We start from the raw sequence: 27932 nt of genomic DNA, 5'->3' as shown, positions 1-27932 counted from the left end.
GCTCTGCGACAGGTGGCCTGGATCATCCGCGGCCCAAACAGCAGAGAGGCCCTTCCTGCTTCCAACACAGACATCAGAGAACCTGTGAACGGCTCCTTCTTCTTCAGCGATGGCGAGGAAGGGCCTCGCTCCATAGAGCTGCGTGTTCTTCCCCACGGGGAGGTGGAGGTTGAGGAGACGTTCGTGCTGGAGCTCAGCGTTCTGTCTGGAGAGGTGGATGTCGACCCTCAGGCTGGATCTGTAACACTGAAGGTACCTCATCACACATCATCTGGCGATGAGCATAAAGGAATGCTGATTAAGCTATAAATGAAGGGCCACCGTCTTTTAATCGGATTTGTCTTTCAGATCGAGAAGTTTGGCGATCCAAATGGGGTTGTTCAGTTTAGCGAGAGTGCGCTCAGAGAACAGGTCTTTAATGAATCCAGGGACGATGAGGGACCGTTTAACATTTCTTTGCCAGTTATACGCAGAGAAGGAGTCATGGGCGACATCACGGTGAGACCCGAAAAGTTACCACTTACTGGCCGGCCTGGGTCAGGAGTTGGTGTCATGGCGCTTTATTTCCCTTCCCCCTCAGGTGCACTGGCAGATTGAGAGTGACTCGGACATTACAGGAGACTTCCTCACCCTATCTGGCTCAGTGAGAATCCTGCAAGACCAAAGGGAGGCAGAGATCGTCCTCAGGCTGATGCCCGATTCAGTTCCAGAGCTGGAGGAGCTCTACATCGTCCTGCTCACTGGCGTGGAGGGCGGCGCTAGGCTGGCTCAGGACCCCGCCTTCATCACGACACACATCAGGTCGGTTGGGATCCACCAAAATGAACGGCCGTTATCAAAGAGCAAAGCCTCAAATCAACCTTCCTGTCACCTTCAGGGTACCTGCCAATGATGAGCCCCATGGGGTCTTTTCCCTGAGCCCCCACCAGCAGCCTTTCGTTGTGCTGGGCTCGGGGTCAGAGGTCAGCCGAGCTCTCTCCATGAACGTGACCCGGCTGGCTGGGCTGTTTGGCAACGCGAGCGTGGGATACCAAATCAGGGGAGCGGTAGAGGAAGTGAGGGACATGGAGGAAATCCTTGGAGAACAAGCAGAAGGAAGAATTTTCTTCAGGGAAAACTGCAGCGTCACCACGGTGACTGTCCCCATCAGCAACCAGGTATCAAGTGGACGACAGCACAGACAGTTGGGAAGCTTCCGCATGAGCTGAAGAAGCTTTTGACTCCTCCTTCTGTAGGTGTTTCTGTCTGTGGGTGAGATCTTCACCATACGACTGGCTGATGTCCGGCTCCTCGGCCCTCTGATGGGCTCGGCTCCTCGCCTCCTCGAAGCGAACGTCATGACGGCGGCTGTGCCTGAAGAGGCAGCAAACTCAGAGGTGAGTTCTGCTCGTTGTCCCAAACGCCCGAGTCCTGTCGATGAGCAGGCCAGCACCATTTAACACCAGCCATTTAGTCATCTGTGACTTGGAAACCTTTTCGTGTGTGGACATTTGGAAACGAATCTGGTGCCAGAATGATCTCCTTCTGTTTGGTGATTGTTTGACCCGACGTCTGCTGTGCAGGTCGGGTTCGAATTCTTGGCTTTGCGTGTTTCCAGTGTAGAATTGGGAACCTGCGAAGCCAAAGTGACGAGAGCAGGTGTGTTTGGGGACGTGGGGGTGCAGTGGAGCGCTGGTCATCCTTCAGGAGAGGCTTCACCTGGGATCTCACCGAGCTCAGGTAAAAGACGTCGGCGTAAACACCTGGACAAGATGATAGCATGATAGCATGAACATGAATGTGCTCCTCTGCTCCTGTCCAGGCTCCCTGTTCATGGCTCATGGAGAAAGGTCAAAGGTCATCTCCCTGACTGCTGCTGCTGACCTCTCGGGGTTGGCCTCCTACGCCATACACCTCACTGGTGCCACGTCTCACACCAGTCCTGCCAAGCTCAGGTGAATAACACCATAGAACAAGACACAGAATCCTCAGCCATTCCAAGTCCCTGCTCCTCATTTTAGGAGACGAACGGACGCCAACGATTTGTTTCTAAGCCTCCGTCTGATGTTCGCACAGGTCCGGCTTTACTCTGGCAGTCGTGGAACCTTTGGGAATTTACCAGTTCGCTCCCGCTTCCCGCCATTTGGTCATTGCTGAGGAAATTCAGACCATAACACTCTATGTTCAGAGACTCTACGGTTCCCATGGCAACCGCACCCAGCTGTCCTACAGCACCACAGCTGGCAGCGCGACCGCAGGAGAGGACTTTGTGGCAGTGGCCGACGGCCGCCTGGTCTTCGACTCGCCTCGCCAGACCAACGCGTCCTTCCGCCTCTCCGTGCTCGATGACGCTCTTTCCGAGGCGGACGAAGACTTCCACGTCAACCTCACAGACGTTCAGGCCGGGGCTCCAGACGCCACCTGGGCGGACGCCTCTCCTCGGCTCCACCCTCGGCACAGCGTCGCCACCGTCACCATCCTGGCCAGCGACGTGACCGGAGGAGTGTTGAGCATCGGACCCGGACTGGTCCGTACGCCTGAGGACGGGGTCGATGACACCCAGCGGGAACGCAGGATTGTTCTGAAGGTTCGCAGGTCCGACAGCGTGGCCGGTGGCGTTCGGGTCAGGGTGCGGGCATACGGAGGTGCGTGCTCGCCTTCTCCAGATGCTTTGCTGTACGAAGCGTTTCTTTGATCTTTGACGTGTTGCTGTCCACTTCCCTCCAGCTGGGAGTGCAGCGCCGCTTCCTTTTGCTGTGGAATCTACTGAAGCTCTGGCAAAGGAGGAGGAAGACTTCCGCCTGGAGACTCGTGTGGCGTCCTTTCAGGCCGGCCAGAGCGAAACAGAGGTCATCCTAGTGATCCTGGACGATCCGGAGCCTGAAGGCCAGGAAGCGTTCTTTGTTTACCTCAGTGAGCCAGAGGGAGGAGCACAAATCACAGACAGTCCAAATCAGGGCTTCGGAGCCTTCAGCAAGATCACCATCCTCGGTATCTGGAATGAAATGTGGTGCAACGCTTTTCTTGTTGTGTACTGTTAACTTTGTATTTAGGGTCTCATTTGTGGGAAGGTTTTGATTTTAATATTCACTGATGATCCAGAGCGGAAGAACCGTGCAGCTAAATCCAGTAGACGGGAGGGAAACTGGCCCATTTTCTGATGAGTCGGCAACAAGATTGTTCCAGAAACGCTCCCGTCTGTCCAGTCCAAACTCTTCACCTTACAAAAATGTTCATCTCCAGTTTTGAAGACCTGATTTCTGTCTGGGAAATGTCTGAATATTCTACACTTTTAATACATTTATTCTATTTTCCATTTCTGGGAAACCGCTGCTGGTCGATTATTTGGTTATTCAGTCTGATTGCGAGTGGAAAACCCTTTTAATCCGGTGTCCTCCGATCTTTCCAGGGAGTGATTTCCACAATGGGATCATTGGGTTTAGTCTCGGTTCTCTGACGGGACCAGTTTTGGATGAAGATTCAGAGAATAGAACAGTCCTCCTGTATCTCCAGAGACAGGAGAACAGGTAATAAAATCCTCTTTTCTCCTGAAACTTTTCGTATTTACAGTATATTCGGTGCCCCTGTCGCCTCAGAGCCTTCGAGGACGTGCAGGTTTTCTGGAGGGTTACGTTCAGCGACAAAATGTTGAGTCTCACCAACAACGGCGTCGACCTGAGCGGAGAGCTGGTGCGGACCTCGGGAATCGCACTATGTAGGAGAGGAGACATCATCTGCACACTTACGGTGGAGATCCAGGATGATGAGGTGAGAGACCCAAAGCTAAATTCTGAGGACATTTTCCAAATGTGGCATTGACATGTATCTTTTTAACATCACTTACATGTGAGCAACACGGAAGTGCCCAAAATAAAACCCCCCACTTGTGTTGCAGGAGCCAGAGGATCAGGCCTGGTTCTTGGTAGAGATTTACCGGGTCGGTGCTGGTGCAGCCATCAATCAGACCACCCGGTTTGCCAACGTCACCATGGCGCAGAGTGATGATCCACAAGGCGTTGTGTATTTCTCTGTGGGGCACAGACTGCCCGTCGCCACGCCGACGACCACAAAACTCACTCTCCAAGTGCATCGGCGAGCGAGTGCAGCGTCGGCCGGGTCTGTCCAGTACCGCACGCTGGTATGTGACACGTATGTTCAGTCGTGTAGCCTGAGATGTGGTGAGACGTTTGGGGTTGTAGGAAATCTCAGTCCACTCCTTTCTCACCATAATCCTGTTGGAATAAACGTTTCTTCAGCTGAAGCCTCTGAACCATCCTCATCTATCTGAACCGGTTTCTTTGGGCCAAATCCTCCATTTAGGGAAGCTTGATGAATTATGTCGACATTTTTCCTTCAAATAACAAAAATTACACAATGTGGTTGTTTATTTGCACATGTTCCTTCATGCAGGACACATTTGCATCCTTGTGGTAGTTTAGAATCACATTTTGAAATAATTTCTATTCATGTCTTCTTCTCATGCCTCGCTTAAATGTCAGTCCACTTCTTTTCCCGGGTCACTCACACACTATTTTAGATCAAAGTCAGTGTCCAAGACACCGACTTTGATCTAAAATGCACAAATGAGGAGCCATTCTGACATCTATGAGCTTTCATCTCTCAGGACAAATGCACATTGTGAACCAAACAGTCAACTTTACTCGTACAGCTCCACTAATTCATTTATTGAATTAATAAGTAGATGAGTGAATGAATTAATGAACAAATATGCCATTTATAGGCTGAATGCTTGTGTCGTATATTGTAGCGTTCATCTTTTGAAGAGTATTATATATATTGTTTTTGCAGGAGCTTCCCAGAGACGAGGTGCTCGGTCCTGCTATAATCCACGCTGCTAAATCAGGGGTTGACTTCCCCAGACAGGAGGGCTGGCTCACCTTTGAAGTGGGCCAGCGCAACACATCACTGGATATCGGCCTCCTGCGCCACCTCGCTTCATCCCTCGCTACTCCGAAGCGCTTCCAAGTGGAGCTGTTCAACGCCACCGGGGGCGCCAAAGTGCACCCTAGGTTTGGAATGGCGAATGTGACTTTGGTGTCAAATGCAGCAAGTCAAGCGGTCTGGGCTTTGCTGGAGCAATTACATCAACCTCTGGGGCCAGATGTCTTGAACCAGGTGCTGCGGCGGCTGATCGATGAGGCCGCTGCGCCGCTCAGCCATGAGCAGATGGCGGCTGTGCTTGAAGCGCTGGAAAAGGTGGGAGAACTGGAAATGACAACAAATACGCTTGAGCTGACACCTCAATGATACGTTGTGCAGAGAACCCTTTGCCCCTTCAGCAGCACACGACTGTTGTCATGGACACCCTCACCGCACTGCTGCAGCAGGCTCGTTTAAATGGTCTGAGTTGATGCTGGCCAGCAGCATTTGTGGTCCCTCGACCTCTGGGTGGTCAGGGAGAGAGCTTAAATATGAGTCCTCGTGTGCTACCAATGACTTAGACACCATCACGATATGTGAGGAGAGAAAGAGGGCACGCAAAAAGGAAGTTTAATTCACACCTCACTGTAAAAGGTCAACCGACCTGACCAGAAAGTGTCGGGAGATTGGTTGACTGCTAGCTGTTTCATTGGATTAAATGCACTTGTTCATCTTCCTGTCTTTCCATTTTTAGGTCATTACAGAGGCAGAGAGGGCTCCCTTACAGGAAAGCAGCCGTAATCTGACCTATGATCTGCTCTGCACCTTGGCCAGTCCCAGTAGAACGGACACCAGGGGCGTCAGCCACCTTGCTGAGGTGGCAGAGCGATTTGCATTCAGCCTCCTCACAGACAGCCAGTGTGAGATGTGAGTGAAACATCTATATCTCAGTCACATGTTCAGCAAAGAGAAGCATTTGTGTTAGATTTCTTACTCTTCTGTCATACCCACAGAAGGGGTGCTGTGCTGGAAACATGTCCCCATATGACCATCTCCGCCTTCCAGTGGTACCCCACACAGATTAATGGATACAAATTCAGGGGCCGAAATGCAGACTTTTTCCAGCTCCCTGATACCCTTCTAGCAGTTCCAGCAGGGTTGACAGCTGAGTGCAGCAACCTCAGCAGGATTCAACTGACGGAGTTTAAGACAGAACATTGGTTTCTCACCAATGATACAACCAAAGCTCTGAATGGAAAGGTACGAAAGCGCGCAACACCTGGGTGTAATTGCAGTTCCCACCTGCAGGGGGCGGTGCTTCCCCATTTTAAATGAGTTGTTGATTCTTTTCACGCTTCACAGCTGAGATCCTGATTCTAATCTATTTATGTCCAGGTATTCTCAGCCAGCTTCCAACAGAGGGGGTCACAACCCCTAAAAGATGGAAATGAAGTGGTGTATCGTATCCATACCCCTGTCCACGTTACACCAGGCCAGTCTAGGTGCCTCCTCTGGAACCAGACAGCTGCGAGGTACTCTACTGCCTAAAGAGCTGCTCGGAATAATTTGCAACTAAAAACATAAAGTTTGCAATCAAAATCCTCTTGTTTTTGTCCGTATGATATCGAGCTTATAGAAAAGTAGCTAATTGTTGCGCATGATGACATTTTATCGCCTCACTCCAAAACTGTAAAAACCACTGAAAAGTCCAGGTGAAAGTCCAACATCCTGTCAGACGTGTCCTCTGCAGCCAGAGGTCACATTCCTGGTTCGCTCGTTTCAATGTACATACAATCAGTCCCCTACATCCCAAGTCTTTCCATCCAGACTCAGTTTGTTTAGCGCATTTCCACAAAGGAACTTGGCCGGAACACAAAGTTCCAGTTGCTGCTCTGCCTCACATGACGTCTAAGAAAGAAAACAGAGGACGGCGATGATTTAGAGTGGAAGTGAAAGGCCACAGTCACGGACATGTTGATGTCAGAGCGGACACAGCACTGTCTGGATGTCCTGGTGTTTCATGCAGCATCTCCTCTGCTCTCTCATAGCTGGTCCTCAGATGGTCAGTACTGCAGGGTTGTGAAGGACAGTGTGAACTATGTGGAATGTGCCTGTTCCCACTTGTCTGTCTATGCAGCCTCTGCAGAGTTTGCCACTCTTGCGCCCTACAACGAGGCCTTCTACGCTTCAGGAATTATCTGCATCTCAGGTACGAAAGACGTTCCGCCCATTTCACCCTCTTCACGTGTGTCCGGGACGTGTCTTCAGTCTTTAAGCTTGCTTGTATTTCCTTCTACGGGTGAACATGATTGGGTGGTTTGCTGCTTTGACTGGTTGTTCCGGGTGTTTTTGCAGGCTTTGCACTGGCGGTTCTGTCTCACGCGCTGTGCTCGCGGGTCCCCATGTTTGCTGCCAAGCTGCTCACCCACATGATGCTGAGCTGCCTGGGAACCCAGGTAACCTCACACTCTTCCTCACCTTTCCAGGTGTAATTCCTAAAGCAGAACACACTAATGTCATCAGGGTGTCGTGCACACGGGGCATGTCGGGAAGAGACGTATAGCTTCACATGCACTGTGTGTTAGCGTCCCTTCTTCCAAGACACTGACATATCACACAAGTTTTATTGGAAACGTGCACGGACGTTTGCACACCTCATTGAATGTCATCGGTTGCGCAGCTTGCCGCCCCTTTTGCCCTGACAACAGAGCCATGCCCCCCCCCCCCAGTACTCCTGCCAATTAAAAACTCAAGCTGTCACAAAGTCCGTCTCCGAACTGGTCCCGGCCGTATCTCCCATGTGTGTATGTGTGCGTGCGTGCGTGCGTGCGTGAGTGAGTGCGGGATTGGTAATTTTCCACTGGTCCCCACTCTCTTTGGTTGACAAACACGAGTCTCTGCTAAAGCGGACTGTCGTTGGGGGCTCGGCCACTTTATGGCCCCCGGTAGAGCCCCTGAACCTAAAGGGTTTTAAATGGAAAATTCCCAGGTCTTCTCCTTTATTAGTGCGCTGCTGAGTGTAAGGTGCTGTTCTTTGAACGCACATCTGTCGAGGATCTTGACAGTCTGAAGCTTATTCCATAGGCACAGCGAGCACCTCCAGGACGCCCTGACCTCCAGCTGAACCCACCACACCCGGACAAAGTCAGCGAGTATTCTGGGTGTGTGTTCGCAGCACAGCTGCTGAAATGAAGTAGCTGCTATAGTCTTAACTTGAATACTCGTTTCATCCGTCAATGACGACACAAAACTTCCTTCTTTTATAAAATTATAGGATGTGCGACGTAAAAGCTTTTCCACCCAACATCCTTCATCCCAAAAAGAAGGAGGCCTGTCTCCAATACTGACCGACGCGCCTTTCATTGTTCTTAAAAAACATGCTTAAAGGTGACCTTTTTAAAAACCTGCTGTTATAGTTCAGGGTGTGTGTGTGTGTGTGTGTGTGTGTGTGTGTGTGTGTGTGTGTGTGTGTGTGTGTGTGTGTGTGTGTGCAGCCAGCTTTCTGCCCTCCCCTCAGCAAGACAACTAAAAATTGCATGTGTACAGTGGAAATTTACCCGTCTGAGCGTCACTGAGTCGCATTTAATTATGTATGTTAATACACGTGAGATTAGGCTGATCATAAAACTAGTAATTAAACCACTTATCATCCTCTTATCTCAGCTCAGTCAGGAGACACTAGACTTGATACGTAAAGTGCTCCTCATCATACAGACAAATATGGTCTCTTCTCTGTATCATCAGAAGCAGTTCGGGATCGTTCCTGTTACTTAAATGATCTTAGGAGGCTAAAATACTGATGCTAATAACGTTAGAGGATATTTAATATTAATAACAGCCAACATTCCATCAGAGCCTGCTGAGCTTTACCCCAGTTGTGTTTTAGTTGAGGCTTTTCTGTGGCAGTAATTGATGATGGAATCCAGATTTCTTTGGCTCCCATTATGTTAAAAGTGGAACCAGATTAAACTCAGTGTGTTGCTACTCATCCTGTGGCATTTGGGGCCAGTTTTCTTTCTATTGGCTACTAAACATATTTTTGAGGATGCAATTTTATTATAATATACTGATCATATTGTACAGCAGCTGCGTAGGTTTGTCTTCGAGACGCCATATTTACTCTAAAGCGTCACTTTAGACAGGAAGTTGAGCTGTAATCACTGGCAACACCTTCAACTTTACTGCTCTGATCTGGTGTGTGTGATTCTATAGAACCAACTCCTGTTTAATCTAATGTTTCCCACCTCAGTCACAGCACCTAGATTCAGCTTCACCCTGTTGTGTATAAAACAGGGTGTGTGTGTGTGTGTGTGTGTGTCTGTGTGTGTGTGTGTGTGTGTGTGTGTGTCTGTGTGTGTGTGTGTGTGTGTGTGTCTGTGTGTGTGTGTGTGTGTGTGTGTGTGTGTGTGTGCGTGTGTGTGTGTGTCTGTGTGTGTGTGTGTGTGTGTGTCTGTGTGTGTGTGTGTCTGTGTGTGTGTGTGTGTGTGTGTGTGCTGGCAGGGACGTGCACATACGAAGGCACCAATGTGGGACAGGGGAAATCTCATCTGCATCTCTGTTACAAAAGAAGCACAATCTGATTTTGTCGCCATTGTAATTCAACACTTCCGCGTCTCAGCCCGCCGTTCAGCGTTCCCGGTTCTTTAGTCCAGGATCCGGGCGTTGTTTAGGTGACTCCTGTTCCTGGTTGTGAAGGGTTTCCTGTTCGCTCTGGGCCTGGGTCCAGTGTTCAGACGTGTGCAGTTGAGTCCTTGAGCAGGCTGAGTTAAACACTCGCCACCCACCAAACTCACGTCTGGTCTCTGGTCGTTACAGACGCCGGCGACTGTTGCTGGACGCCCGTGTGGCTGCGTCTGGGGGGGGTGCGGATACGTTTCAGATGAGCGTGCAGAATGTCAGGTCACCAGAAAAACACGTTATCTAAGATCCTCACGGTGACCTCACAGCTTCCACACAGGGATTTGGAATGAAATGGATCACATCAGTGTGTGTCTCTCATAGTTTCTCCTCATCTTTCCTCTGCTTGGAAACAAAATCACAGCAAAGCAACCGGGGGGAGGGTGTGTATTTTTTAATTGAATAGTTTTAATTTCTTTTTTGGATTAAATATTATTGCAGCAACATAAAGTTCCCATGAACTTGATAGAATTTTAATGTATGTTTGCAGGGTTATAGCGTGCGTGCGTGTGTGTGTGTGTGCATACGTGTGTGTGTGTGTGCGTGTGCGTGCGTGCGTGTGTGTGTGTGTGTGTGCAGACAGACAGTTGAGAGCTGCAGTCGGCCTCTAGGGAGACTCACTTTCCGCAGCCTTGTGCCCACCGTCGCCATGACTCCCGCCCTCTCCTTCATGTGATGCGTTCAGGGCATCTTTCCTCTCACTCAGCTTCGTGATTTCCGACCTTCAGACCGAGGCTGAAACACGCCATTGCGGTCGATCAGAAGCAGCCGTTGGCGCGCTGCTCTCTCCTCTTTCATGCCGTTCTTTAGACCAAGGGATGCCGGCGCTTGAGTCCCCTTCATCACGCCACTTCCTGCAGCGCTCATCCTCATCCTCATCCTCATCCTCATCCTCATCCTCATCCTCATCCTCATCCTCATCCTCATCCTCTGTCCTGTATCTGGAATATTTGGAAACGTTCGGGTAGAAGCTGGAACGCCAATGTTTGCCAACAACGGCACATTAACGTGGACCACGTCCGAGCGTATCGCTCGTTAGTGCTGACTAATGTTTGAATTTATGTCCATTGAAATTATCTGAGCAATTTACGTTGATGGGACCAAAGTGGGTCAGTTTGAGCGGCGTCAGTCCTAAATGGATCATAAGGACGGAGGCGTTCCCCCAGGGAGTGCTGGCGTTAGCGTGGTGTCAGACTCTGCCCTTTCTGGACTCGCCAGCTGGGTCACGTCCAAAGAGACGCTGAACTCTGAAATATCTCCATGAACTTTCCTCCATTTCCAGAAAAAGCTCAGTCAACAGGACCGGGTGCCGATGGCCCGGCTGAGCTCACGACACCTTTAATTAGGCGACCTTTTTCACCCACCTGTATTCATCTCCACCTACAGAAACACCTCTATACTTAGTAGTAGTTTGAAAACATGCACAAGTCCGTCCAGCCGTGGACGTGTGAGTGAATGTATATCACAAGTGTGAACTTTATACAGAGTACTGTACTCGTTATCACATCGGCCTTTGAGTTACACTAGAGCGTCCTCGCTGCTCTTTGTGCTGATGGGATCTCTAGCTTTGGGATCACCGAATCAGCCGTTACGTGTTCGACCTGACAAATACAGTCGGAGATCATCCAAGTCCAACCCAGGCGCTCCTGCCCGTGTCACTGCTCTGGTGGTGGCGTCCCCGACCTGATGGGGGCCCAGATGTATAGGGTGGCTGCCCCCCGTTCATATCTGGGCCTCAGCGGGCATCCTTGCCTCTCCTGAACTCTTTCCTCATCACGCACCTTTTACCTGGTTCGGTGAAGTCATCGGGGACCTTATCAAACAGTCGGAAACACGCATAAACAACATGGACGTCTGCTTTAAACAGAGGCGAGAGGGATAAAAAGCTCGGCTTCAGGGCGTTGGTGTTGTTTTTCAGTTGAGATAAACAGGATGTAACATGTTCGGACAGCGTGTTCACATATAGTGACGGCTGTTCGCCTTCATCCAAACTGTGTAATGAGCATTTAAGTGGGCGCAGTTCACAGCTGACAAGGTCATGGAAGGTCACATGTGCCGATAGAATTCCATCAAGGATAAGAGAACCAGAGGTTTGTGTCTCTTTAGGAAATGTTAACGAATATTTAACGTAACAAGGAGGCAGTAAAAGTCTTTATTATTTAATTGTTTTAATTGTTTTAAAGTTTCAGCTGCGGTGTGATGGAATCACATCAGAATAAATGTGTCCACATATAAACATGTACCAAACGTTATGGCGTTTATTGGGCCGTGAAGGCATCACAGCCACGGCCCTGAGTCTTGGCTCGGTGGACCTGTAGGGGTCACTGTAGCTCCACAGAACCTTCTCAAGCAGGTGGACGCCAGAGTACCAGCTCAATGGCTCCTCTGAGCTTTTCCTGTTCATTATCTTCTGAGCGGAGTTTTAGATGCACAAACAGGAATTGCTGATGTCCAGACAGAGACCTTTAAAGTCCAGCCTCCATCTTTCAGGACTCTAATTGATAAGATCTGGGCCTAAAGTAGGCTCGATCACAGACGCAGTCAGGTGGAAACGTCCAGCTCACGCGTTGCTAGATTTCACTTTCATTATAGAGTCCGTCCCCACCGCAGGACGGCGGTGGACCAGGCGTCTTCAGGGCCGAGGAGGCTCGTTGGGAGGAATTGGGCAGTTAATTAAACCAAACTTCTATTTGCTTTCATGTATCCATTTGATATCGTGTCATTCAAGTTAAATCACATTTCATTATCATATCAGTACACACACACACACACACACACACACATGCAACAGAAAGAGAGAGCCTCCATGGTGCTGGTCCGGCTGTTTCAATATGAAACATGCTAGCGGAGTGTGTGTGTGTGTGTGTGTGTGTGCTGTGACAACAGCCAGGTCAGTGAGTAAACTCAGGCAGGTTCAACCCAAAACACAGATGAACTTTACGTCTGTAACCTGCCTCACAGCAAACAGACAGGCGTTCCCAAAAAAGAAACGGAGAAGATTAGCACAGCAGCAACCGGAGCTCAAAAACAGATGTGCACATTTATTTTGTCCTCCTTTTATTATTCTTATTGTTATTAATATGATTCTTTTCCAACGTTACATTTGAAAACCCCCTTAAAACCAGCAGCTGGCCTACTAACCCAACTCTCAGCTGTCTACATCTGACCCACTTCTCACAACTCTGGGTTCCGTGCGCGCCCTCACATAAGCAGAATAAAAAATAAAAAATAGCTTAAGGGGCTGCCGTGTCCCAAAGAGATGGAAAAGAAGCTTTAGTAGATTTAATGAAGCACAGTTGAAACTGGTGTTCCCCGACAGACCCGGGATGAAAAAAAACCCTTTAAAAAAATGCTGAGTTTGCAAGATTCCGGCGCCTTGGCGAGCCGGCGTCGACGGTGAGCGAGTGTGACGACGGCTGTGGTGACTTCAGAGGAAAACAGAGCAGGACGTGCAGGCAGTGATGCCCTCACGCTTCCTTTTCTGTCTCTTTTGCTGCATTTCCCTGAACAAAGGCGTAAGAGAAAGCACCCAGGGTGCAGGCTGAGGCTGGAACCAGCTAGATCAGACCGGTAGCAGTTGGGGGGGGGGGGGGGGGGTGATTTGGAGCAGAGGGTGAATAGAGTTGCAGGCAGAGGAAAGTGGAAGGAGAAGGATGGCGTGCAGGAGGGGATCAGTGGGGGTCAAGTATGCTGGATGTGTGGATGGCGAGCAGGCGGGTCCCATCCCCCGAGTGATGTAATGCATCAGCCACATGCTATTTTTAGCCTCAGTGATGCATTTTAGCAATGTTAGCGTCGGGACACAGAGGGCTATTGATCGGCTGCAGCATGCTAGCAGGCTGAACGCCAGCCAGGAACGACTGCTGCTCAGAAATATCTTTCACTCTTTTCATTATTCTCAGTTCAGAATCTTCATTTTTTCCCCTTCAAGAGTGGAAACAAATGTTTGTATTTTCTGCCTGTTTTTCAATGTGAGGGTGAAGAAATGATCCTGGTTGTTCAACATGAAGTTTGTTTCCTTTTCTCCCCCCTCAAAGGCCCTGGTGACCTCTCTTATACCCACTGTCACAGATCAAGAACACTCTTCTCTCATCGTCCCTTAGTGTCAGTATGGGCAGAGATTTAGGGATTTAGTGGGAAACCAAATCTTGCTGTGTATTTATTGTGGAATTATTCCCTTTTCTGAGTTATGTTCCTCTCTCTGTTTCATGCAGAGTCATGCAGCCCCTCCCCAGTAATGGAGCCTGTAGCCTGAAGGTGCAGACAGGTCCGGTCGGCTCCTCGCACATTTAACAAAGCACAAAGACCTAGTCACCCCCTCCCTCAGGCAGTTTCATCATCGTCACTAATGTTCTGACAGGTATCTGTGCTATTTTTGACTGAACAAAGGCCGTGGATGTAGCCAGAGCCTTCGTTAATCTCAGCTAATTAGCCTTTCCACAGGCCTTACCCCCATCAGTGCTGTAACACCAAACTCTGCTGGCAACAGACAGACCAGCAATAAACAGATCTAACAGGGACGCGCCTTTAAAACCCACTGTAGGGTCTCACGCTTCACAGAGTTTAGCATAGTTTAGCGCTGACATGCTAAAGTTTAGCATGCTAAACTTTAGCATGTCAGCGCTGCTAAAATGTTCACGATTGAATCAACAACGAAAGACAAAGAACCCTGCTATTCGCACTTTGCTTGTCTTCGGTGGTTTCGCCAGTTTTTGTCTCGTTTTCAGGCTTTGGCGTCATTTTTCAATCAAATACTCAAAATTTGATTTAAGCATATTTGCAAATTTTGGCTCATTTGTGATGGAAAAAAGGTTCCAGATGAAGAATCAACAGAATGAAAATGATCTGATGGTTTCAGTGGTGTTAGTGGGCATGTGATGGCCACACCTCCTTGTGCATCAAAAGATGCTGCACACCTATGGTGGATGAGATCTGACCTCACGTGCACGTTTCTCTCATGCCACTCTCAGGTGGAGTTGTTATTACATCCATGGTTTCTGCAGGATAAAGTATCGCTCAGCCTTTATCAGCGTGCCAAACCCGACTGTGACGTGCACTGTTGTGTTGCCCACACATGCGCGCGTGTGCTGGATGTTTGCTCCTACCTATGGTTATAGACCCCTGCGCTTTATTACAAATATTCCACCAGGTGCTGTTGATAGTGTGCATGGTGTCCTCGTCTGTCTTTGCCAAAACACACAAACACACACACACACACACACACACACACACACACACACACACATGCCGTTGCTTAACCCTTTTGTCAATAAGTTACAAGAACAGCATCTCTGCTCAGACCTGATTCCAGGCAGCAATGACGTGCACGCACTCACTCATTCGTGCACAGCAGACAGGAACGTGACTCATTCCGTCTATTAAATAAAACAAAAGCAAAACCTCTTTTTCTCTTGTGTCAACAGGAGAATTTACAGTTTACACAAGCTGGAAACATCCAGGAATAAGTGTTTGGGGATTTTCCTCACGGCTTCTCAGCAAATGAGACAGAGGAGAGAAAAAGAAACAAACCTTTATGGGAAAGACGGCGATACCACTGAGCTCACAGGAAGGATGGTCACTACGCTCGTCGGTTATTGCAACACTTTATCGGAATAAACAAGTAACAAGGAAGTCAGAAGGATGTGTGTGTGTGTGTGTGTGTGTGTGTGTGTGTGTGAGAGAGAGAGAGGGAGAGATTTCTGGTACATGCTGAGTATGAAAGCATGCATTTTACTAGCAAAGTGGGGACATTTAGACTGGTCCTCACACACTGTTACACACTGTTAGGGTTATGGGATGGTTTTAAGGTTAAGGTTAGTAGTAAGTTTAGGTTAGGGTCAGGGAAGGGGCTGGGTAAGGCGTTGTGTCCACAAAAGACAGAAAAACAAGGGTGTGTGTGTGTGTGTGTGGGGGGGGGGGGGGTGCACGAGTCAGTGCTCAGTCGACAAGTTTACTTGGTTACTATAGAAGCTGTCACACCAAGCAAATTAGTGCACGTATGTGCGGCCATGACTCTGCTGTGTTATGACTGCTGCGTGTAGCTAACGGAATGGAAGCGACGTTCCCGACGCTCCGTAGCTGTCGGGTTACGGAAGATCGATCGTATGCAAGGCTGAGAGCCCAGTTTTCCACATCAGGTCGGCTCTGGTGTTCCGGATCCTGCTGGAGGCGCTTCCCTCCCCTAGAACACGGTGCCTCCCTTTCTCCCCTCCACACATTTAACATATTTAATACACGTCTGTGCAGCTAAGCACACGCGGGCCTCTGCAGTGTTCCGGAGCGTTTCCTCTCATCTGGCCCAGCGTTCCGCCCACACAGTTACAAATGTGGAAGCGTGTGGGATGATGGCAGATGAACATATTTGCCGGTGTTGTTTATGCTTCTAAAGGCTTTGCAGCGGCCTGCAGCTCTGGACGTTGGGATGTTTTCTGCCCCTCTGATGACCAGCATCTAACGAGCTGTGACGCTGCAGATGCTAACGCGCTAACGTGGCGTCTCCCTGTCTCCAGATGTGTTTCCTGGTGTCAGCCTTCCGTGGGCCCCTGTTCTCGGAGGACAGCTGTGCCGCTCTCGCTCTCTTCTCCCACTACTTCCATCTCAGTCAGTTCTTCTGGATGCTGATCCAGGTAAGAACGTTCACCAGAAACACCTTCAACATGTGGAAAACCCTTTATTACATTTCTGTTTTCCTAAATGCTCAACAGTAATTTCATTTTTTTCCTTTTATGGTTGTCGTTGCTATGCCGACCGGTCAGTTCTGCTGAAGATGGTTTTGACCTCGGATAGATTTGTCATAATAGATCTAATATGCACCATAACTATAATGTACGTGTGTGTATCTCCTGCGGGGGATATTTTCCCTCTGGTTCTTTGTGTTTGGGAATCTGCACATGAAATTCCTTCTTTCCCGGTGTTACGTGAAGATTCCGTGTTTTTGCGTAACTGCTCCAACCGTCACCACATGAGCTCAGACCAGTTCTGATTAAAGGCTGAGATTAAAGCACCAGAATGCCGGCTGACATGACCTTTAACCCCAGACTGCTACTGCTTGGTAACACCTCATCCCACCAGCTCCAAACCCCCCCACCCCCACCCCCCCCACCCCCACCCCCCTTCATCTGCCCTCGTTTTTGTCTCATAAAAGAAGAAAGGCCGACGGACCACGTAGCTTAACGTGGATGGAGTCTCAACTTACTACAAAACACCAAGAAGAACCTTTCAGAATGTTCTTAATAAAGGTGGTCGTTAGATGTGATTAATTATTGCTCAGTGGCTGGTTAGTGTGGCTGATCGGTGTAAATCACCACCAAGCTTACTTTAATCCTTCTTCTAGACTATATTTGACCTGTGACCTGCAAATATGTTGCAGGAATGTGGTAAACATCATCTGCTGCTCTTGGACCCTTTGATATCTGAAAGCTGTGGTCATTTTTAACAGCTGTCGTTCTGGACAAACACCATTAATAATCTGGGTGTTGGACTTTGATCCACAAAACAAGAACTTGATGGAGTTTGGAGGAATATTGATGTTCCAGTTTGGGGTTTTTGGGCCTAAATTCCTTTCTCCCCCCCCCGGCCAACAACAAAAGGAGACTGAAATTTAAAATGTTCCTCCCATTCAGGCTTTAAACGAAGGCTGTTTCACAAATATCAAGAACACAGTGTCAAGGAGCTGCTTTCTGCTGTGGCTGATGTTTGTGGGCGCGCGTGTGTGTGTGTGTGTGCGTGTGTGTGTGTGTGTGTGTGTGCGTGAGTGTGTGTGTGTGTGTGTGTGTGTGCGTGCGTGTGTGCGTGAGTGAGTGTGTGTGTGCGTGTGTGAGTGTGTGTGTGTGTGTGCGTGAGTGTGTGTGTGTGCGTGAGTGTGTGTGTGTGTGTGCGTGAGTGTGTGTGTGGGTGTGTGAGTGTGTGTGCGTGAGTGTGTGTGTGTGTGTGCGTGCGTGTGTGTGTGTGTGTGTGTGCGTGAGTGTGTGTGTGTGTGTGTGTGTGTGCGTGAGTGTGCGCGTGTGTGTGCGTGTGTGTGAGTGTGTGAGTGTGTGTGCGTGTGCGTGTGTGTGTGTGTGTGCGTGAGTGTGTGTGTGTGTGTGTGTGTGTGTGTGTGTGTTCTAATGGGATGTGTATATTATAATATTCACTGCGTGATGCCAGAACAGCCAATAACGTCTTTGCTCCTCATCCGTCGGGGTTCTGGCGTGGCCAGGACAGACCATCCTGCCATCGTTCACTCTTTTCCCACCTGCGGTTCACCACTTTGCGAGTAGACGAGTATATTTTGTACTTTTGTGGCTCGCACACGGTCTCCAACACTCGCTGAGCCTGAGATTGGGCCGTGTCAGCACCACCCTTGTGGTGACCTGAGTGATGCCTGTGACCTCTCCGGTGCTTCAGTGTCACTCTGGATGGAATAATCCCAAAATTCACTCCTTCTCCGCAGCCAAATTTCTGCAGCTCAGCTTGAATTTCGTGAATTTCCTCGTCCTTTACTGAAAATCTGCTACTGCGCAGCGCTGTCGACCTGTTACACAACTGCAGTGTCTTTGCTATATTTTGTATACACCCTGTGTCTGTGTAAGGTGTGCATGTGTGTGTTGGGGATGGCACCGTGTTGGTGTTATGCAATATGGATTTGGTGATGGGGGGGCAGAGGATGTCCTCGCACGGATTCCAGCCTGCAGACATCAGCTGTTGTTCAGCTCTTCTCTTGTTGCGTAACCTTTATTGCTGAGAGGGCCTTCATTACTTTACCTAACCCGCTCCACACTGCCAAGGATATAGATTATAATAAACTCATTTTAATGATTCTGAAGTGACAGCTGAGGAAATTAAAAGCTGCCTTTGCCAGTTACTGTTCAGTGGAGCAGCTGCTTCTGTGATTGATGATTTTCAGTATTAAATGAGCCACAGACCGACACTGTTGTGACTGACCCGTGTTCTTTCATTGTTCTGAGCAGAATATCGGGATTACACAGCAAACATGGGCCATATTTGCTTTTGCTCCATCGATACGTTTACAATAGAAATGTTTGATCCAACCATGGATTTACCGTCGTGTAAACACTCTTTGCTGCCATTCTTTAGGTGATTGTTTAAAAGGTGTCAGAAGCTGTGGGGGAAAGATGAGTTGCTCTGTTTCTCTCCCCACAGGCAGTGAACTTCTGGCAGGTCCTGGTGATGAACGACGAGCACACAGAGCGGCGCTATCTGCTCTACTTCCTGCTGGGGTGGGGACTTCCTGCTCTGGTCATCATTGTTCAGGTCGTCGTCTTGCTCGGCGGATACGGATGGTCGATACACAGCGTGTACGGGCTGGTGCGAGGAGACGTGTGAGTGTGACGCACGCTAGCACCTGAACCTCCTAAAACAGTCTGGCTCTGTGGAGACGAATGTGGTCGCAGCTCAGATGAATTCTCCTCACAGCTCGAGCAAACAGAAAAACGCCTGAGCTGCTGATGTCATGTCAGGAGGTTGCTCAGCCAATCAAACGAAAGGCTCCATTCGTCTGGAGAAATTCCAGTTTCACTGAAGAGCTGAAGGGAAAAGTGTTTGCAGACTCCTTGAGTTCCAGAACAAAGTAGACGAGGGTGTTCATACGAAAAGTTCACTGAAAGCAGCTTCAGATTAAAAGGATTCTGTTCTAAAGTATATATTTATATTGGAATGGAAACCTTCTATTTGTCTTATATTGATTCATCCTGTGATTCAAAGGCGTTCCGTTCTGTTCTGTACGAGCTTTAGTGGCTGTTTTTCATGTGTAACCAAGTGTGCGAGTCAAGAACCAGTAAAACTCCTAAATCACATCTAAATTTAGCCGGTAGTTTTAGGTGTGGCTGTTATGAGTTCTTCCTGTGGTTAGTCCTGTGAGAGAGTACACAGGAGGAACCCAAGGACACAGGGGAGCCTTTAGCTTCCTCTTTGAGGAAAAGCTGCCCTCCTCTCCGGCTCTCTGCCCTCGGCTCTGCAGGTCACCGTATCCCAGGTTCCACCTCAAAGCTGAAAATGGGCTTTTGAAAGTAGGAGCTAAAATCAAAGTCAAACAGAATCATCTTAACTACAAAATGTTACCGATGATAATATTGGATGTATCATTGACATGTGACGCATGACTAAAGTGATATAGCAGCCAAACTTTAATCTGAACCATAAAGCGTTTCTAGCGTTTCTATCATTGATCATCATGATAATAGACTTTATTCCTTTATTACTGTCACGACTGAGGGTGCAGCAGGATCTAATCTGTCCAGGGCCGCAGTCGGAACAATATTCCAGTTCCAGGGTATGGAACGCTCATCGCCGGGCTGTATCGCTCGGATGCAACGATACCGCGCTGTATTTGGCATACCTTGGCTTATGTTATGGCTAGAGCGCCCCCAATTATTAGTTAAATCTGTTATGCGCGTTTTATGCTCCCACGACAGCAAGTTATGTGAAAAGACCGAAGTCACACGACTGTTTTTAGGAAGTTAACAGCTTATATGTGGATGTTGATGTTCCCAGAGAAAAACAATTTGCTCTGTTTAAGCAAATCCCGAGTTTTCCCAGGAAATTAGCAGGAAAGAATCTCTCTCCCAGTCGCTGACAGCGAAGCGGTCTGATAGTTCGCATTAAAGTGATAGCAAAGGAATTCTAATGTCCAACGCCCAGAAATGAGCCTGAGGCCGCAGGGATGCGGTTCGAGACTCACGTCCGTGTTTATGAGCTGCCGCTGAGCAAAGATCCGGAGATTATCTCAATGTTTGAGTCCATAAACAGCAACGGACTCTTATTCTCTGCACTGACACAAAGCAGTGAGAGGAATCTCGGTCCTCCCTTTCAGGTGCTTCATCCCAAACATCTACGCAGCTCTGAGCACGGCCGTGTTGGTGCCTCTCATCTGTGTGGTCACGGTGCTGGTCGTCTTCATCCACGCGTACCAGGTGACTCAGCAATGGAAGGCCTACGATGACGTTTACCGTGGACGCACCAACAGCTCAGGTCTGAAACACACAACTGAACAAATACGCCGTTCATTTCTATGCATTTACCGTCTATACATTTAGTTAAATGATGTTTTTTATAAAAACAAGCAAACACAACAGACAGGATCCAGAGATTTTGCTGTGCTGGCTCAGGCCCTTGTTTCATGTAGCGGGTACCGAAAAGAGCAGAGCCTTTCAGAGATTACATGGTGTATGATGGCATATTGTAAATCTTTAAGAACAAAATAATGAAAGCACAAAAGAGTGAAAACCCAATTATTACCCAATAATTACCCAAACCCAATTATTAATCCGCTGAGGTCTGTATCCAGAGTCCCAGTTGAAATCACAGGCTGCTCCAGCATCAAGACGGCTTATAAAGTAGGTCAGGGACGGTCTTCCAGGGGCCCTCTGAGACTTGGATCAGGACGACCGTAACCTCATACATCCCAGGATGTATGAGGAGGGGGGATGGTCTTCCAGGGGCCCTCTGAGACTTGGATCAGGACGTCCGTCGCTCTCTAGTCGAGCACATTTAACGGTGGCAGAGGTGGAAAATGATGTCGCAGAGGTGCCCGATTCAGGAACCACTGACAGACAGTGTCCCCCGTATACGGGCTGACAGTGGGTCCGGGGACGTGCTTCCTCAGACCTCTGCCCACCCGTCAGCGGACCGCTCCGGTTGGAGGCAGCAGAACCTTCTCCAGACCATCCCAGGATGTATGAGGAGGGGGGATGGTCTGTCACGCTCACCTGTAAAAGTCATCCACACACAACAGGAGGTGAAATTGACTCACGGCCATCAGAAGGGCAACACACTTGGAGCAGCCTCGTGAAATGTAAAACATTTTTTAGGATTTTGTAGGATGCAAATCAGCCGTGTTCAGCCATGAATCAATGCTGTCACTTGTAGTTTTATTGGGGTAATAATATGGGATGTTAAATGGCAGTAAAACAATCTGCATACAGCATTAAAACTACAAAATGTATCTGCATTTCTTATATAAATACTTCTGTGTGTCCGTTATCACTCTTTGCTGCACTCTTTGGTCGTCTGTGAGAAGCAGGAGGCTTTAGCTCGTTTCGCTAACTCCAGACCCTCCCGTCACAAAGCAAAGCCCCAATTAGTGGCAGCTAATTGGCTGGCAGAGGCTGTGAGGTCTGTGGATGTAGTTGTGTCAGGAATCAGAACAGAGCTCGGAAAACTAGAGCTGATGGATGCATTAGCATCCAGACAACAATGCATCATCCATAACAAACAGTCGACCAACTAAAAGAGTGTTTAGCACCAGTTTTTGTTATTAGGGTTTTGAAAACTGTTCAAAAATACACACAGTGAGGTGTGAAAACCCTTCAATCCAAAAGTGGCCGTTTGTCTCTTTGAGGCCCCCAAAAGACCCAATATACTTATAAAGCTGATCTGACCTCACAGGAAGCTGCGTTTCTCCTCCCCAGTGACCCCCCCTGCATGGCGTGGACCACAGGGGGAGGAGGCAGCAGTCCAGCAGCAGCCTTCCAACGTCCGTCCAGCACAAAAACATTCGCTGAAGCTCCGAATCTGCAGTATTCCCACGACAGGAATACGTCCTGAGCAGAATAACAGCTGCTGCCTTAACTCCTCCTGGGGGAAACCAGCTGGGATGTAACGAGCTCTTCTACTAATCAGCTGTCTCATCTGATGGCTCATTCTTTAGTCAGTTCATTTGTCCTGCAGTTATCTGGTCTAAACGGAGAATTGTTACTCTGATTTTATTTATTTATGGCGAGGAGGATGAGGTGTGTGCACACCTTAGGTGGCGTCCCCGTGGAGGTCACATTTCAGCGCGACACGTTCAGAACATGACGAGCACCGCAGACAATATTTATCCGACCTTATTTGTACAGATAAGGTCTGGGGGGCTCTTTTAACCTGTATTTGTGCATTGGGAAATATCTATGATGAAGCCTCGATAGAAAGTAGGTTAACGGTGTCGCCGCTAGCTCGGAGAAGTGCTCCGATTGTGCACACATGCCGTGCACGTGTGTGTTCGAGTGGCTTTTGCATTGCTGAGCACAGTTTGATGAGTGGCTGCTGCACGCAGCCTTTAGAGGGAGTAAATTAGCACGAGGGCACTAAGCTGCTGGCAAGTGGCGCAATAGTGAGTTTGAGGGTTTTTAGGACATCTTAACCCGAGTTTGCTCAGGGCAGCACGCTAAAGACTGCGTGCACGTGATTGTGCACGTGAATGTGCGTATCAATAGATGGCCATTGATCCATCAACCATCCCTCATGCTGTGTGTGGATCGGTGCCTCTTCAGCAGTGCCTTGTTTAGTTTTGTGTCGGTGTGGAGAGAACATGGAGCTCTGGAACAGTGGAACCGTGTGGAGAGAACATGGAGCTCTGGAACGGTGGAACCGTGTGGAGAGAACATGGAGCTCTGGAACGGTGCTTTAGTGTGGAGAGAACATGGAGCTCTGGAACGGTGTGGAGAGAACATGGAGCTTTGGAACGGTGCTTTAGTGTGGAGAGAACATGGAGCTCTGGAACGGTGGGGAGAGAACATGGAGCTCTGGAACGGTGTGGAGAGAACATGGAGCTCTGGAACGGTGTGGAGAGAACATGGAGCTTTGGAACGGTGCATCAACCAGCGCAGCAGAACCGAGACCGTAACCTCCGCTCCTTTAACCCCGACCTCCGACCTTTCTGCTGCCTCGGCCTTCGTGCTGTTCTGGGTCCTCATAAATACTGTGAACATGTTGCTGTCAATGATGTGATAGTTCATGATGATACGTGATGTGCACATGTTTGACTCCTCCCCTCTCGTTATCCTCAGAGGTTCCTCTGGTTCTGTACCTGTTCCTGCTCATCTCCCTGGTCTGGCTGTGGGCAGGTCTCCATATGGGCTATAAGCAGCTGTGGATGCTGATCCTCTACGTCATCTTTAACTGCTTGCTGGTGAGCTGGCCACCATATTTTTCCTACATAGAAATGTCTTATTTTATTATTCATGCACTGTACCTGTAGAGCTCATCTCTGCTAATCTTCCAGACCGTGGTTTTAACGGGGAATTAAACTCAGTATTTCCGTCTCACACCCTCGTGCACTCTCGTGGTGTCCCACAGCTCTTTAAATCCTCACATTTGCTCACGTCATGGCGTGAGCGGGCAACTGGGTTACTTCGAACTTTATGGTCGGCCTGTGTTCTTGTGCGTGAATCACGAGAGGTCAGTTTAAGCTTTAAGGTGTCGGTGAAGCCGAAGGAGAAGAAGAGCCTGGCGAGCGTCACAGCTCATGGAAACCTCTCTCTCTAACGGCCTTGTCTTTTTCCATCTTAATTTGCTGCTCCCTGCCTTTATTGCTGCCCGCGTGCTCCAAACGTTGGAGGAGGTGGAGACGAGACTTTCACGAGATAACACGTATGACTGAATGCTCCCGCCGGAGAAGCCATAAATGCTGCTATCTTTGCTAATTCAACCCTCCCAGATATGTGGTGATAGGCTGGAAGGAGCTGCTTGGGCTCAGGTTAACTGCATGAACACACTGCTTTGATGCAGAGACAAAAGAAGCACCTGACTTTGTTGGGGATTTAGCACCGTGGTGTTTGGGTTTCGTTCCAGTTTTTAGCCCTGAGGTGTCACATGTGCAAGATTAAAGACTGTAAAAACGTTCTTTAAGAGCGGTTGTGTTCCAGCTGCACGGAGGCCTGGTAGTGTTGAGGAACCTCCACTGAGATTCAGGCGCTTCTGGTCTTTCCTGTCTCGTCCATAAACAGCTGCCGTCTTCTTCTGTCCTCCTGGAGGAGGCGGCAGCTGCCTGTAAAGTGTGCTGCAGGAGTTTGTCGTCACTTCTGGAGATATGTGGCGCGCACACGCCAAAGACAACAGTGCTGCCACATGGGGAACGTCTGCTGCCTCCAGAGTGAATAATGAAGGAAATGACATCAGCAGCAGCAGCAGCCGATGTCCCACGATGTCCCACGATGTCTCACAATGTCCCACAATGTCCCCTGATGTCCCACAATGTCCCACGATGTCTCACAATGTCCCACAATGTCCCCTGATGTCTCACAATGTCTCACGATGTCCCACAATGTCCCACAATGTCCCCTGATGTCTCACAATGTCTCACGATGTCCCACAATGTCCCACAATGTCCCCTGATGTCTCACAATGTCTCACGATGTCCCACAATGTCCCACAATGTGACATCACACCTTTCAGCTGCTGACCTATACTATGACGCCACCTGCATATATATGATATATTATTCTTTATTTTGTATAATTCTCTTTTGTATAACTCTAGTTTTTGTATAATTTTTCCTGTTTTGTTCTTTTACGTACGTTTTTTTGCCTTTGCGATGAGATGTGTGTCATGTTTACCATGAATGTAAACCTTCATTTATGAAGCATTTCAAAGGGAACCACACAAGGACAAACTACATTGAAATGTCTGTTAGCATCAAGTCCTCGTCATAACTTTCATCTCGATGCTAACTTTTAAGCAAACTTTATAAATAAGTATTAAAAAGGGCCACTGAAGCCAAGCAGAAACGAGCCGATCTGTGTCTGCTTAAGCAGAAAACAGTTGCGTATCGGACTGGAACAAACAGGTTGAAAACAAGAACATTATTCTTCAGAGCAGAAAGGGCCCCGAGTCCGTTTTCCAGAGAATAAAGGAAGCCGTTCTGATGGATTTGCTGTTGCCGTGAGCCAAGAATGGCCGGAATTAGATATGTGTGTGTGTGGGTCTAATATGTTTATCTGTAAATGAGAACGCTGAGGCCAGTCTGACGTTTACTGTTGTCGTATGACCTTCCATTAGGACCTAATTACATTTTTGAAAATGTGGCTGATATTCTTCTCCTTTCATGAGTCCTCGTGCGCTACCATAGGTGCAGGTTCTCCATCTGGGTCTGGCCCGGGAAGGGTGCTGGGCCTGCTCCAGAGACACAGTAATGGTTTCAGGTCTTGAATTACAATGGAGGGGGGGGTGACCCAGAAGTAGTCGGGTAGCGGGACGTCCGGATCATCCAAACTGGCTCCCGGGGCGTGTTCATGCTCCCGGGTGTGTTCAGTCTCCCCGGGGGGTGTTCATGCTCCCGGGGCGTGTTCATGCTCCCGGGTGTGTTCAGTCTCCCCGGGGGGTGTTCATGCTCCCGGGGGTGTTCAGTCTCCCCGGGGGGTGTTCATGCTCCCGGGTGTGTTCATGCTCCCGGGTGTGTTCAGTCTCCCCGGGGGGTGTTCATGCTCCCGGGTGTGTTCATGCTCCCGGGGCGTGTTCATGCTCCCGGGTGTGTTCAGTCTCCCCGGGGGGTGTTCATGCTCCCGGGGGTGTTCAGTCTCCCCGGGGGGTGTTCATGCTCCCGGGTGTGTTCATGCTCCCGGGTGTGTTCAGTCTCCCCGGGGGTGTTCATGCTCCCGGGTGTGTTCATGCTCCCGGGGCGTGTTCATGCTCCCGGGGGGTGTGTTCATGCTCCCGGGGGTGTTCATGCTCCCGGGTGTGTTCATGCTCCCGGGTGTGTTCAGTCTCCCCGGGGGGTGTTCATGCTCCCGGGGGGTGTGTTCATGCTCCCGGGTGTGTTCAGTCTCCCCGGGGGGTGTTCATGCTCCCGGGGGGTGTGTTCATGCTCCCGGGTGTGTTCAGTCTCCCCGGGGGGTGTTCATGCTCCCGGGTGTGTTCAGTCTCCCCGGGGGTGTTCATGCTCCCGGGCGTGTTCATGCTCCCGGGGCGTGTTCATGCTCCCGGGGGGTGTGTTCATGCTCCCGGGTGTGTTCAGTCTCCCCGGGGGGTGTTCATGCTCCCCGGGGGGTGTTCATGCTCCCGGGCGTGTTCAGTCTCCCCGGGCGTGTTCATGCTCCCGGGCGTGTTCATGCTCCCGGGGGGTGTTCAGTCTCCCCGGGGGGTGTTCATGCTCCCGGGGGGTGTTCATGCTCCCGGGCGTGTTCATGCTCCCGGGGCGTGTTCATGCTCCCGGGCGTGTTCATGCTCCCGGGGGTGTTCAGTCTCCCGGTTCGTCTCCATTTGTGATATTATAAAGAAAGAAGCAAAGGTTGCTTCACTTCTGAGGCTGGACTTGTTTCCCCTGGTGTGAACGCGCTGTCATTACAGTTGTTGTTGTTGTTTCATTCCCACTGTGAATTTTCCATGAGCAGATTTTTCCACGTTTACTGTTTGTGGCTCCTGTCTCCCAACAGCTGATTACTCGGTCTCTCTAAACATCTGCAGATGTTCCAGCTGTGCACATGTGTGTCCGCGTGCTTTCGCTGCCTTAATGCTCTTTAAATATTGATGCTAACGTTTGGTCTCCTGCAGCGCTACTCAAGGGAACAAATCAATGCTCCGTCTTTATTTCTCTTTTTGTCTTTTGTTCCTTCTTTGCATTTTAAATTTGCTGTCTCGTTGCTCTGCAGGTCTGTAGCGCATCAGGCTAAATTAGAGGACAATAATCAAATCATCCCCCCGCCCCCCATCATCTCCTGCTGTAAATCCTGGAATAAACCACAGCAGGGAACCAGCAGAATACTCCATTAGCATTAATATCCACCCACACTTCCGTGCCAAACTGTTCTACCCGGTAAAAATAGGGAGGGAGTGGACTGCAGGCCCCGATCTTGGGGGCAAGGTCACTGACCAGAACACATTTTCACTACAGTTATGAGGTCGTTGGTGTTTTCTTGCGGTCTTCAAGGTAAATAATGAAAAGCCCGATTGTGCAGGAATAATCCCCACATCCGTAGAAAAGTCACCAGGAGAATATTGACGTGGTTGTCTGGCCTGGATCGGCTGTGCCACCAAGATTTTTTGGTATTTAGGTCAAACATCTGTTTTTAAGGACAGAAAACGTTCCCCCCTTTTTCCCAGTTGCTCTTTACGTTGCCACAAGCGAACCTCTTCTGCCCCGTCTTTTCTTCCTTCAGTCTGTATTTTCCATATCTACTAGCGTGACCTCTCCGCTGAGCCGAGAACACTTACATAACCGGTCTATGGTTCCCCGGGCTCCACAGGTTGCTAATTATCTGCTCTAATCACCTCACCATAGAGAACAACATGCATGGCTGTGTGTGAACACACTCCTGGCTGCTTCCACTTGCTGCGTCAATCATTGCAGAGACCATTTTTATTCCTGCCTTATAAAAACAAAGTAGCACAATCTGACACCACCAAGTTCAGCTGCAGCCCCACAAATATCCCATTTTGTCGTTTTAGGGTTTGCTGCGTTGTGTTGTGTGCGCCTGCTTTATAGCCCACCCATAAACACGCAGTTTCCACTCACAGTTCCTGTTGTCTCCCCATAATGGTGATTGCAACCATCAGTACAGTTTATGGCTGCTCTTGTAAGTCAACATCCCTCAGTTTTCATGGGTGATGGCGATTGTTTTACTGCTCGGAGGAGCCTGCTGGGCTGAAACGGTTCTGTTAGCTGTCTGAGCAGCCATTGCTTCTGCTTCGTTGGACACGAA

The 27932-nt window shown here is 49.2% G+C and overlaps 1 protein-coding gene across 1 annotated transcript in view; it reads left to right on the top strand.

The window, feature by feature from the left end:
* The window catches only part of adgrv1 (adhesion G protein-coupled receptor V1), a 68815-nt gene that overhangs the window by 37108 nt on the left and 3775 nt on the right, over nt 1-27932 (top strand). Inside the window, 23 exon segments of the mRNA XM_029830078.1 lie at nt 13-252; nt 349-498; nt 581-801; nt 878-1157; nt 1236-1376; nt 1563-1719; nt 1802-1934; nt 2056-2624; nt 2707-2970; nt 3389-3506; nt 3576-3747; nt 3875-4117; nt 4789-5196; nt 5615-5787; nt 5874-6120; nt 6256-6392; nt 6909-6922; nt 6998-7069; nt 7216-7316; nt 16047-16163; nt 18679-18857; nt 20348-20505; nt 23304-23425. Coding sequence (XP_029685938.1) covers nt 13-252; nt 349-498; nt 581-801; nt 878-1157; nt 1236-1376; nt 1563-1719; nt 1802-1934; nt 2056-2624; nt 2707-2970; nt 3389-3506; nt 3576-3747; nt 3875-4117; nt 4789-5196; nt 5615-5787; nt 5874-6120; nt 6256-6392; nt 6909-6922; nt 6998-7069; nt 7216-7316; nt 16047-16163; nt 18679-18857; nt 20348-20505; nt 23304-23425 — 4416 coding nt within the window.

This window comes from Takifugu rubripes, chromosome 21 (genome assembly GCF_901000725.2).
Source record: "Takifugu rubripes chromosome 21, fTakRub1.2, whole genome shotgun sequence".
NCBI classification, from domain to species: Eukaryota; Metazoa; Chordata; class Actinopteri; order Tetraodontiformes; family Tetraodontidae; genus Takifugu; species Takifugu rubripes.
Note: the sequence above shows the minus strand (reverse complement) of the source record. Positions and strands in the feature narration are given on the sequence as shown.